Source organism: Pygocentrus nattereri, chromosome 28 (assembly GCF_015220715.1).
Source record: "Pygocentrus nattereri isolate fPygNat1 chromosome 28, fPygNat1.pri, whole genome shotgun sequence".
In the NCBI taxonomy this organism is placed as follows: Eukaryota; Metazoa; Chordata; class Actinopteri; order Characiformes; family Serrasalmidae; genus Pygocentrus; species Pygocentrus nattereri.
Genome location: NC_051238.1, coordinates 1,354,122 through 1,367,221, shown reverse-complemented (window position 1 = coordinate 1,367,221; position 13,100 = coordinate 1,354,122). Strand labels below are relative to the sequence as shown.

At 39.9% G+C, this 13,100-nt stretch overlaps 1 protein-coding gene across 2 annotated transcripts in view; it reads right to left on the bottom strand.

Moving 5' to 3' along the window:
• jak3 (Janus kinase 3 (a protein tyrosine kinase, leukocyte)) overlaps positions 1 to 13,100 on the bottom strand; it is a 43,899-nt gene that overhangs the window by 25,370 nt on the left and 5,429 nt on the right. For both annotated transcript variants that reach the window (XM_017682293.2, XM_017682292.2), the window contains 6 exons: positions 10,645 to 10,837; positions 8,037 to 8,154; positions 6,048 to 6,165; positions 3,099 to 3,244; positions 1,688 to 1,982; positions 1,123 to 1,245 (listed from right to left, as the gene is read on the bottom strand). In XM_017682293.2, the coding sequence (XP_017537782.1) occupies positions 1,123 to 1,245; positions 1,688 to 1,982; positions 3,099 to 3,244; positions 6,048 to 6,165; positions 8,037 to 8,154; positions 10,645 to 10,837 (993 nt within the window). The remainder of the gene's footprint in view (positions 1 to 1,122; positions 1,246 to 1,687; positions 1,983 to 3,098; positions 3,245 to 6,047; positions 6,166 to 8,036; positions 8,155 to 10,644; positions 10,838 to 13,100) is intronic.

The window sequence follows — 13,100 nt, the reverse complement described above, 5'->3', positions numbered from 1 at the left end:
TGAAATATTCAGCATCTATTATGAATTAGTCAGTAGCTACTATGAATGATTCAGTATCTACTATGAAATATTCAGTATCTACTATAAATTATTCAGAATCTACTATTAATTATTCAGCACCTACTATGAATTATTCAGTATCTACTATGAAATATTCAGTATCTACTATTAATTATTCAGCACCTACTATGAATTATTCAGTATCTACTATGAATAATTCAGTATCTACTATGAAATATTCAGTATCTAGTATGAATAATTCAGTATCTACTATGAATTATTCAGTATCTACTATGAAATATTCAGCATCTATTATGAATTATTCAGTATCTACTATGAATGATTCAGTATCTACTATGAAATATTCAGTATCTACTATAAATTATTCAGAATCTACTATTAATTATTCAGCACCTACTATTAATTATTCAGTATCTACTATGAAATATTCAATATCTACTATGAATAATTCAGTATCTACTATGAAATATTCAGTATCTACTATGAATTATTCAGTATCTAGTATGAATAATTCAGTATCTACTATGAATAATTCAGAATCTACTATTAATTATTCAGCACCTACTATGAATTATTCAGTATCTACTATGAATTATTCAGTATCTACTATGAATAATTCAGTATCTACTATGAATAATTCAATATCTACTATGAAATATTCAGCATCTATTATGAATTATTCAGTATCTACTATGAATGATTCAGTATCTACTATGAAATATTCAGTATCTACTATAAATTATTCAGAATCTACTATTAATTATTCAGCACCTACTATTAATTATTCAGTATCTACTATGAAATATTCAATATCTACTATGAATAATTCAGTATCTACTATGAATAATTCAATATCTACTATGAAATATTCAGCATCTATTATGAATTATTCAGTATCTACTATAAATTATTCAGAATCTACTATTAATTATTCAGCACCTACTATGAATTATTCAGTATCTACTATGAATTATTCAGCATCTATTATGAATAATTCAGTTATTCAGTGTCTACTGTGATCCTGATGTCTAAGATCTGTATTTGTAAGGAATCACAGTGTTGGCCCACTGGCTGTAAGTGTGGTGGTTTATTTCCACTGACCAGGCAGCGGTCATCCTGTCTAGTGAGAGTGACCACTCGCCCTTCTGCAGGAAGCCGCTCCTGACCCAGTCGCTTTATGTTGATGTCCGTGATCTGGGGGAAATCACAGAACATCTGCCATTCCTGAGGAGAGCAAAGCAAAAGTGAGAAACACCAGACACACCACATGACCAAAAGTATCTGGACAGTCCTTCTAATGAGTGAATTCAACTGGTCTACGCTGTGCCCCCTGCTGTTGTGATTTTATTTCAGCTGTATTTGAACTGTTTCTCCTCGAACAGCAACAGTCACTCATTAACAGTATCATTAATCAGTTCATCGTTTTTCAGCACTATAAAGTAAAGTACTGTAAAGTAAGGAGTAATTGAGCTGTAATGTAATGCCTCCATAACCCAGTCAAAAAACATAACAAGCTATCTCTCAAACACAGGTATTATCTTCTGTCTTAATAGCTTAAAGAGCAGTAAAACGAATAAAAACAGAAAACATTGACTTTTGCAGCCAAACTGCAAATAATAAGAGCTACCCCAACACTCCTTAACAGACATTGTTTGGACACCGTTACCTGTCCATCCTGTATCTGTATCCCTCCCTCTCCGGACACTCTGACCACAGTGACGGGCTGCGATTCTGGACACTGGAGCCACCCGGATCTGTGCATGGTGAAGCACTCTGAGTCGTAGTTGGGTGCCACGGCGCTCAGCTCCATCAGGTACTTCAGCTTCAGGCTGCGCTCTCCAGCCGAACAGCGGCCCAGCTTCTGCAGGAAACGCTTCAGAGTCTTACGGATCTGGTACCGGGCCAGACGGCTCATCCTCTGGATGTCCTCACGGTGCGTCTCTGGCAGGCACGACTTGTAGCTGGAACACAGACGACGATTTAGTCCAGCACAGTTTTTGTTGGTACAGCAACTAACAGGAGTGACATAATATAAGAGAAGCTATGATGATTAAATCCACCCCAGCCCTGTCGTTAAAGGGCCCATATGAAGGAAAATCGCTTTGTGATGTAGTGTGTAAACAGTGCTGTATGCTTTCCCCAGTGCAGACGGAAACACAACATGTACAAAATACCGTTGTTCATGATTAATTGTTTTTGTGATGTCACACAAATGCTTGTGCAAACACACCCAAACAGCAGTTAAGCCCCGCCCATTCTGCATATAACTATTTTGCCCCGCCCATTTAGCCTGGAGCCATTTAGTCCCAACTATTAAGCCTAGAACCGTTTAGCCCCACCCATTTACCATACAGCAGTTTAGCCCCGCCCATTAATCCTACAGCAGTTTAGCCCCATTCTTTCATCCTACAGCAGTTCAGCCCCACCCATTCAGCCTAGAACCATTTAGCCCTGCCCCTTCAGCTTACAGCACATTAGCCCCGCCCCTTCATTTTACAGCACTTTAGCCCTGCCCATTTAACCTACAAAAGTTTAGCCCTGCCCTTTCAGCCTACAGCACTTTAGCCCCACCTATTCAGTCTACTGGAGTTTAGCCCCACCCATTCAGCCTACAGCACTTTAGCCCCTCCCACTCAGCCTGGAGCAGTCCAGACTGCTTTTTGAATACGAAACAGCCAATTAGAACAGAGCTCATTTACACGTATTAGTCTTACAGCACAGTAAGAAGAACAGCCTGTTGAATTCTAATCATGTAAAAATGAATAATGATGTTTTTGGTACATAAAATCACAGAAATGTAATAAAGGAACTGCATAAAATACAAGAAAAATGAACAGTTTTACAAAAATATACATCTCTATACCCAGTTTTCCCCAATTCAATCAGCCAAGATGTGTTTGCTCCTTTAGTCTTAGCACTGGAGCTACGAGGCTAATGCGGCTAAGAAGTGCTGGAAGTTTATTAGTATTGTTACTAACTGGGCCTAAATCATCCTATACTCGCCTCAGTGCCTCTAATAGTCTTGGTAATGTGGTTTCTGACTCTGAGATCTATGAACCTGGTCTAGTGGTGAGTACCTGATGGTCTTGCACACTTCCCTCGGGCTGCGGTTCCGCTCTTTGGCCTGTCTCCAAAGGTCCAGCACAGCCATTCCCAAACACTCCTGCATGGCACTCAGTGGAGGATTCACACCACCACACCCCGACACGAAGTCACTCCGAGACTGCAAAACCAGAACAGTGTGAGAATCAGTTTTATCTCTCTCTCTCACACACACACACACACACACACACACACACACACACACACACACACACACATACACACACACACACACACACATACACACACACACACACACACACAGACTTACTCAGCTTTACTAAGCCTTCCTGAGCCTTATTCAGCCTTCCTGAACCTTACTCAGCCTTACTGACCTTACTGAGCCTTACTGACCTTACTGAGCCTTACTCACCCTTACTGACCTTACTGAGCCTTACTGACCTTACTGAAACTTACTCAGCCTTACTGAGCCTTACTGACCTTACTGAGCCTTACTGACCTTACTGAACCTTACTCAGTCTTACTGAGCTTACTGAGCCTTACTGACCTTACTGAACCTTACTCAGTCTTACTGAGCTTACTGAGCATTAGTCAGTCTTATTCAGCCTTACTGAGCCTTACTGACCTTACTGAGCCTTACTGAACCTTACTCAGTCTTACTGAGCTTACTGAGCATTAGTCAGTCTTATTCAGCCTTACTGAGCCTTACTGACCTTACTGAGCCTTACTGACCTTACTGAGCCTTACTCAGCCTTACTCAGCCTTACTGACCTTACTGAACCTTACTCAGTCTTACTGAGCTTACTGAGCATTAGTCAGTCTTATTCAGCCTTACTGAACCTTACTCAGCCTTACTGACCTTACTGAGCCTTACTGACCTTACTGAACCTTACTCAGTCTTACTGAGCTTACTGAGCATTAGTCAGTCTTATTCAGCCTTACTGAGCCTTACTGACCTTACTGAGCCTTACTGAACCTTACTCAGTCTTACTGAGCTTACTGAGCATTAGTCAGTCTTATTCAGCCTTACTGAGCCTTACTGACCTTACTGAGCCTTACTGACCTTACTGAGCCTTACTCAGCCTTACTGACCTTACTGAACCTTACTCAGTCTTACTGAGCTTACTGAGCATTAGTCAGTCTTATTCAGCCTTACTGAACCTTACTCAGCCTTACTGACCTTACTGAGCCTTACTGACCTTACTGAACCTTACTCAGTCTTACTGAGCTTACTGAGCCTTACTGACCTTACTGAACCTTACTCAGTCTTACTGAGCTTACTGAGCATTAGTCAGTCTTATTCAGCCTTACTGAGCCTTACTCAGCCTTACTGACCTTACTGAGCCTTACTGACCTTACTGAGCCTTACTCAGCCTTACTGAGCCTTACTCAGCCTTACTCAGCCTTACTCAGCCTTACTGACCTTACTGAGCCTTACTCAGCCTTACTGACCTTACTGAGCCTTACTCAGCCTTACTGAGCCTTACTGACCTTACTGAGCTTACTGAGCCTTACATTAGCCTTACTGACCTTACTGAACCTTACTCAGTCTTACGGAGCTGGTCTGCTAGTTTGCCTTTCCTGTGTGACTATTGTTTTGTTTGTTTACGACCTTGTCTTTAGCCTGGCCCTCTTAGCATTGTTGGTATTTCTGTATTGACCTTTTCTGGCTTATCAGTTACTGCTTTCTCAATTTGACCTCTGACTTTGGATTGGTTGATCTTGACTTTAGATTCTTCTTTTTTCTAATAAACCTATTTTACCTATTTTCTGTCCAATCCTGACACACTGACAGAATGTTTTACTTGTTTCAGACATTAGGTGAATGAACCAAAATGACCTTAATCTGCCAGTGGAATAAGATACTTTAGTCCCACGTTATATTGTCTCTAATAACTGCGTAGTTACATATATAGAACATATGCAACAACACTGTACTGTACTACTAACGATGTAGTCACTGTTACAGATGGACTGCAGAAATGATATGTGAGTATCAACTTCAGTTTTGACTCATGTAATTACACAAGTGTATCTTTAATACACTTGTAATAGTTGGAACAGTCTATTCTCTCTCATGTAATTACATAAGGGTAATTAAGCTTGTAATCAGACTGGAAGAGCAGTTTTTTTTTTAATAATAATCACTGACATTAAGACATTATTTACATTGTATTTGCCAACTTTCCTAAAACTTAGCTAGTGTTTCTGTTGCTAGTGCTGTGACACTGTAACCAGTTTCAGCTTTAAACCAGTCTGTAATGTGATAGAACAGCAGGCGCCCCCTTATATTAACATGGAACTGTTATAACATTAATTAAATGTGTTGCATTTCCCCCAAAGCAGCGTCTCTATGACCACTGCATTATTACACAGTACCTACATAACAACTACACAGAACTGTAGTTTATTTTACAGTGTAACTTTAACACTTCACTACAGGAAAGTTCCTGTATAAAAGATACACTTGAAATTAGAGGCTGTAATCCTGCAATCAGTCGGTAACATTGTCTAAATCATCAGTAATTACAGTGTTGTTACATATGTTATTCATGTGTAACTACACGGTTGTTAGATACACTTAATACAACGTGGGACCGACACGTTCAATTAGAAAAGATTTACAACAAGGAAAAGTGTCTATAAATTAGCTCAATAATTTCATAATATGCTTACAACAACCTCATAGTGAGAAACTACACAGAAAATATATACACAAATATACAAATCTTAGCCCTGAAAATGCCAAATGCCATGAATGTAAATGTAAATGTTTTGGGATGAAAGAAACAGATGTGTATTAAAACGATGGACTTTCTGTTGCTGTGGCTCCTAAAGGCTAAGTCAGTGTTCATGTTCTAGAAGATCTCAGGGTTTTCAGGATTGAATGATTATAGGAATACATCAGAACTTTGTCCAGGACTCACAAGCGTCCGCTGTGTTTTTGTTTGCGTCTGATGTACCTGAGCGAACAGATAGTCGATGACGCAGTAGTCCAGCACAGCGCAGATCCTGCCTGTGGTCAGGCTGTAGCGGTAAGTCGCTTTGGACCCCTGACCAAACCAGCTGGAGAAAAAAAACCTGCACAGAAACACATGCAAGCGCGTAAACCTTCGAACATATGAACAGTAAATAACATGAGGAACACGTATGACCCTGCCCTGAGAAGGTACCAAGGCCACAAAAGGCAAAAGCTTCTAGGCCTGCTAGACATTCAGAGGCCAAAAAGATTTCTATGAATTAAAAAAAAAAAAACATCTGTTATTTTGAAGTTTATTCTTGTCATGGTGTGGTGGAGCGATTAGGAGGCAGACGCAAATGCTGAGAGAAGCGAGATTTATTATGGGCAAATCCAAAATCAGGGTCAAGACGGTCCAGGTAGCCAACACGGAGAGGTTGAGGTACAGACATGATAACATGGGAATACAGACAAAACAAAAACAGAGACTAGGACGAATAACGGAGGCCGGAGGAACGAACACCAAACAGAACAATTCAGACCATACACCAAACAAAGGCCAGCAAACACACAGGGGAAAACACAGGGCTTAAATACAGTAGGGATAACAATGATTCACAAGACACAGGTGGAAAACAGGTGGAACAAATCAGAGGTGGAGTCAAGAAAACAAGGGGGCAGGAAGGAATCAAAACAAAGAAGCACATGAATAAGACTGGGAGGTAAACCCAAGCACATGGAAGACTGGGGGGGGGGGGGGGGGGGGCTCTTATTTCACTATTGAGATTTGGTTAGAAACAAAATGGTTATTCAGGTAATTCAGCTAAGCTGCTCTCCCATTGGTTAGGACTTCAGGAGCTGGACTGAAGGCCTTAAATGTTAGATTAACTACTACCAGCATGAAGAACTGACAGAGAAATGAACCTATCAGACCAGTTACATGAGGAAAAATGTTTTCTGGATAAACCAGATAGATTTTATATTATTAATGTTATACTACATTTAAAAATATGTATTTTACATTAAAAATTAATTTGTTTCAGAGATCTTAGTCATTGGTGTTATCAGGACTCCTATTTTACTTTTGAACACTGTATTTTCAGCTCTATTAAACTGCCTATTTGGGTCGAGGCTCATCAGAGAGGAAGCATCTCAAGGCCTGAGAAGGCGAGTCACACTCGCTCACAATATTTCTTTAATTTATTAATAATTTTGTTTATTAGGCAGCAAAAAACTTCTATGTGCCACTAGCATTAAGTGCTTTAAAGGCTGGGTAATTAAAATATTGTGAAATAATGACAAAATATCATTTTTATTACTGATTTTAAATGGTTAAATAGTTGGACCCGATGGCCAACAAGTCAGATAATAATAATAATAATAATAATAATAATAATAATAATTATTATTATTATTATTATTTCAACTTCTATAGCACCTTTCACAAACCCAAGGATGCTTTACATTTTCTGGAGGTTCTACATATGTAACTGACTCTGAATACGAGTTGTAGTCTAAGCAGTGTTCCAGGTAGTTGTTAGGAATGTTAAACAGTGGCAGCTGCTCTATATCAGGACTCTACTAAGAGAGTCACTGTAACACCGATACTCAGCTATATGATAATGTCTGGTAGAAGATAATAATGTATACATATGGAATGACTTAAAATCTTCAAATGAGTGTTTTTCTTCTAGCCACAAATGTTCATGTGAGTTGCTGTTAGCTAAAGTTGGGCAACATAATTTGATGAAGTAACGAAGGCTGAATACCAAATACACTGTACTGAATGTATTGTGAAACTCACCGGCTGCTTTCGGAAAGAACCTTGCCAGATAGAAAATGAGGGGGTTTTTGATGGCCTGTTTATAATAGCCAGCTGCTGGTTTGACATTTTGTTTACAAACACAATGAACTTAATACATTTCTAAGTATGAATGTCCCAATACTTTTTGAGCCACAGTATAGAAACAGAAGACTCTAAGCGTGTACTGACCGAACTCTATAGATTACAGTAACACTCTCCTCAGCCTTGAACACATGGGTCGGTGGGTACCAGTACGAAAGATCCTCTGATGCCAGAGCGAACAGGTGATGGAATACAGGTAATATGCCTGCAGACAAACCAGACTACAGTTATCAAAACAAAACAAGAATACAACACAGAACAAAACAACAACACAACAACAGCAACAACAACTAAATTGAATTTGCTGTCCTTGATTGATCAGGGAGATGTCCCTTATTGGTTAGAAGGTGTCTGTGATTGGTCAGAAGTTGTCTGGAACTAGTCAGAGGGCATTCCTGTTTGGTCAAAAGTCTGTCCCAGATTGGTCCAAGAACTGTTCCTGACTGGTAAGAAGGTATTTGTGATTGCTCAGGAGGCAGTCTCTGAAAGATGTCCTTGACTGGTCACAGCAGGTGGTCAACAATTCCTATAAACACACTCCTTATCCTTGTGGAAAGCCTTCCCAGATGTGTTGAAGCTGTTATAGCTGCAAAGCGTGGGCTGACATCATATTAATCCCAATGGATTAAGAATGGGAGTTCATACTTTTGGAAATATATATATATATATATATATATATATATATATCGTTTCAGAATAATTTTTGAATCCAAATCATAAATGACACCACCACTCAATATTAATTTTGTAATAAAATAATTGTTGTTTAAAGGGACAAATATCATAAAGTGCACAACACAAGCATAAAAGGGCACAGAGAGGTTTGGAAATGTTCCCACTAACTACAACTACATGCTCAACTGTGTGTAGGCTGCTGATTCCTGTATGTGGTAAAGCGATGAGTCTGACTGGACGATAATTCAGTGCGGTTCTCATCAGTGAGCTTCACGTCTCTGAGATCAAACAGGCCAAAGCTGAGAATGACGCATCATGATGTAACATGCAGGAGGATCGTTGAAACAGCTGCACATCTGTAAGAAGCTCCTATATTTTGTATTGTGTCAACAATAATAAACCCTGAAGGAATAGTCTGTACTATTTTGTTCCACCCCATGTACCACATGTGATGTGAATGACAATAAAGCCTTATCTTATCTTATCTTATCTTATCAACTATTGTACATACACAAAAATGTATGTTATAATACAATTACAGCATATTATTGATCATCCATCCATCCATCCATCCATCCATCCATCATCTTCCGCTTCTCTGGGGTGATTATTGATCATTTTATTTAATTATAAAACATCTAAACCACACCATTTGGTAAATAGTTTCAAGTGTTTTAAAGGAATGCATTGGTGAAGAATCAAATGCACACAGTTTTCCACTTACATCAGATGTGGTTGATCATTTGGTGTCCAAATTTTCCTTCTGGTGTTGCTAATGATCTCTAGAAGTCAATAGTCACCTAAATCTTTTCTGTAAATTCATCCCCAAGACGTTGCTTGTCTTGTTTAACCTGCATCCAGGTCCTTGTTAAGGTGGCACAACACCACTTTACAACTAAAGCTCGAGAACTCTCTGATCGTTTCGTCTGAAGATGTAAGAAGTCTCGTGTGATTCTGGATGGCCAGTTATCGTTCTCAGCTCATATCACGAACTGAACTCGGCATGCAGGTTTCTCCTGGACAACATCCAGAGGATCTGACCCTTCCTCACTTGAGAGGCCACCCAGGTGCTCGTTCAGTCTCTTGTCACCTCCAGGCTCGACTACTGCAGTTCGCTCTTGGCTGGTCTTCCCATGCAGGCCATCAAGCCCCTGCAACTCATCACGTCACTCCGCTCCTGCGCTCCCTTCACTGGGTTCCTACAGCGGCATCAGATTTAAAATCCTGATGCCTACAAAGCCAAAAACAGACCAGCCCCTCCTTGACGGCAGTGGTCAAAATTCTACTGTACCTTGAGCCTTTCGAGCTCAACCCGCCAACCTTCAAGACGTGTGGAAGACAAGCATTGAGACTGTTCCCTGTCCTGGAGTCCAGGTGGTGGAACAAACTCCCACTGGATTCTTTTGTGGTCTTCAAACGCAGACTGAAGACTGTCTCTTCATACAGTACGTACGTTCGCACTGAGTTAAGTCTTTGTTGTAATGTGTTGTACTGCATGTATTGACATGTACTGCATGGACATGTTTCTAGCAGTATCTGAGCTCAGCATTGGCTTTCAAACACAAGCAAACACTCTCTCTAGATAAACAAAGCATTTCTGGATCAGAGCGTCTGCTAAATGCTGTAACTGTAAATGTCTTCGCTGACTGACTAGATTTGGAGTAAGAGAAAACCTGTGTGCTGTATCTTTACTGATTTACTGTGAAAATCCCTTTAAACAGGACCTGATGTCCCGAGATAACTGGCCTGCACCTCATTCTAGGTGCTGTACCTGCTGATGCATAAACATTTATAGAATGTGTAACTCTATCTGCCTTAGCATTGGAAAGAAATACAATCTTTATATATGGGTTACAAAAGTAGCTCGGCAAAAGTAACGAAATACAGATCCAGTCACTGTTGGAACAAAACCTTTTATCTCCAAAACGGTAACTTCACAAGAGAAGGAAAAACCTCCTTAACTTGTAATGGAAGTCAATGGAACAAATGGGCTGGTTTAAATGAAGGGTATTTTCTTTACCGCTGTTTTTGGCTGCGAGGATGCAGATGCTCTCGGCGGTCACGTGACCGGCAGGGATGGACAGCGTGCTCTCACCATTGGTCGTCAGGCTGTAGTACAGCCGAACGGTCACGGCCGAGTCGCAGCTGGACTTGTGACTTCCTGCTCGTTCGTGGCTTACCAGCGGCATCATCTCCTCCTCACTCACGTCCATCTGCAGCACAAACAGGAAAGGCTTTTATTTTTCCCAAATTTGAGCCATTTTAATTCAGATATCAGCATGAAGCAGTCATCAGCCCTGTGTCTTTAACCCTGTGTCTAAAAGCCCATATATGGGCCAGTGGAGTGGCGTGGGGGGGTTAGGGGGGGTCTCTGTGCCATTATTTAGGCCCATTATTCAGACCACCTCATACAGGAGCTGAAGCTGTATAATGACTGATCCCAACTGTACTGTGGGTCAGTCTTCATTTGGAGGGGAAACCCTGTCGCAAAGGTTTTAGGGCTTAAAAAGAGGCTTAAAATATCGGAAACAGCTCCAAAAGTCATTGTGTACATTTACAGCCTTGATCTGAGATTAAATAATCCTTTCCCCTTATGATGCTCTGATTGTTCTCTTTTCATCCTGTTTCATAGGCGCTCAGCATCTGTAAAACAGCTCCTCATAAAACCAACTTTCACCACTTTTAATATAAAACGATATTTTTAAGAGGTTTAACACTTTGTATAAATTTGTATGAAACATTCATGATCACCTTTTATATAGTTAATGTTGTATTACATTTTTAAAATATTGAATCTTTTATTTTAAAGTGTATTTTTGTCTCAGAGATTTGGGTCAATCTGGTGTTATCGGGACTCTTTTTTACATTTGAACACAGTATTTTCAGCTCTATTAATCTGCTTCTTTGGGGCTCATCAGAGAGGAAGCATCTCGAGGCAGGAGAAGGCGAGTCACACTCTCCCTCTATATTTCATTAATTTATTAATAATTCTGTTTATCAGGCAGCTCAGAATGCCTATGTGTCACTGGTGTTTTGTGCTTTTAATGGCCGGGTAATTAAAATTTTGTCCAAGTGTCATTTTTATTACTGATTTAAATGCTTGCACAAGGTCACCTGATCAACAACGAGTCAGCCAGAAAATGTATCCAGCTGAATTCCCACTACAGATGGAGAACGACCCGTTTCCATTTTTCAGTGGAAGGATTCAAAGCTCTGTTTCTGCCTGTTGCTCATTCTATTAGAAAGGAGCATTTATACAGTCACTGCAACTGAGTCTCTGTCATTCCCAGCCTTCCAGCTGTGGTTTCCCATATATTTTCTGTAGCATTAGCGTTTTTAATCACTGTGTATAGAATATAGGTTGCTGTGCTCTGCCGCAAGCCACCCCAGCATCTTGATGTACAACCAAAGTGCAAAATACAAGGGTTCCTCGGGGTCCGGGAACTTCTGATTCTCTCAAAATCAACATTCTGGGAATCCCTGAAAATTATTATGACAATATACTGTTTGTTAGGGGGAAAAAAAAACACTCAAATCCAGATTCAGTGAAGCTGATTGTTGATCTCTGTTCCTCATTTCTCACTTCGCCACTCGGTTCTCCCTGATGGAAACTGTTTACCTTCAGTGTTTTGTGCTTCTGATCATTTTAATAGACGTCAGCATCACTAATTAATGACGTTCTATTAAAAGACTGGTTTACCAAGAGAGACGCTGGAGGACTTTCACCTGAAATGAGTTCATGAAGCCAGTCTGGTTATAAAAATGATAACAGGACATCAGAGCCAGAATTACTCTTTTAGTACTTTTACTTTATACTTAAGTACATTTGAAGGGAAATACTTTAGTACTTTTACTCAAGTGGAGGTCTAAAGGGAGGAACTTCTACTTTTACTGGAGGAATATTTTACCCTGGGCGTCTCTACTTTAACTCTAGTATATGATTTGTGTACTTCATCCACCACAGGTGAACAGGCCAAAATACAGTGACCCAGTCTCCTACCAGAGTCTGCTGCCTTGCTCTTTTCATACAATGTCACTCTCAAGTTAAGGCACTTGTATGTAGCTAAACACTTCCGTTATAACTGGCCTAAATTTACATACAGCTTTTTTACCTGTGGTCATGCAGAACCCAGCTAATTAAGCAGATATTCCTCATATCACAACCTGAACCTAACCTTATCATACGTCATCACTGTGTCCCTCATAGCCAAAACTGTCTAGAAATAAGCAGATAATCTGATAAAAAGAGCAGAAACATCTCAGAATGGGAAATGTATTATCAGCATTAAGCACATCAGCCTAGAGATAAACAGCTCAACTGAACCTCATCACAACCAGTAAACTGTTCAACACAATCAGCTCTGCATCCAACACTGAATAACAATAAATACATGAAATCGCAAATATTAAGATAATATTAGGATCAAATTCCAGGAGTAAATGATCTATTGTATGCAAGGCTCATGTCACAATTGG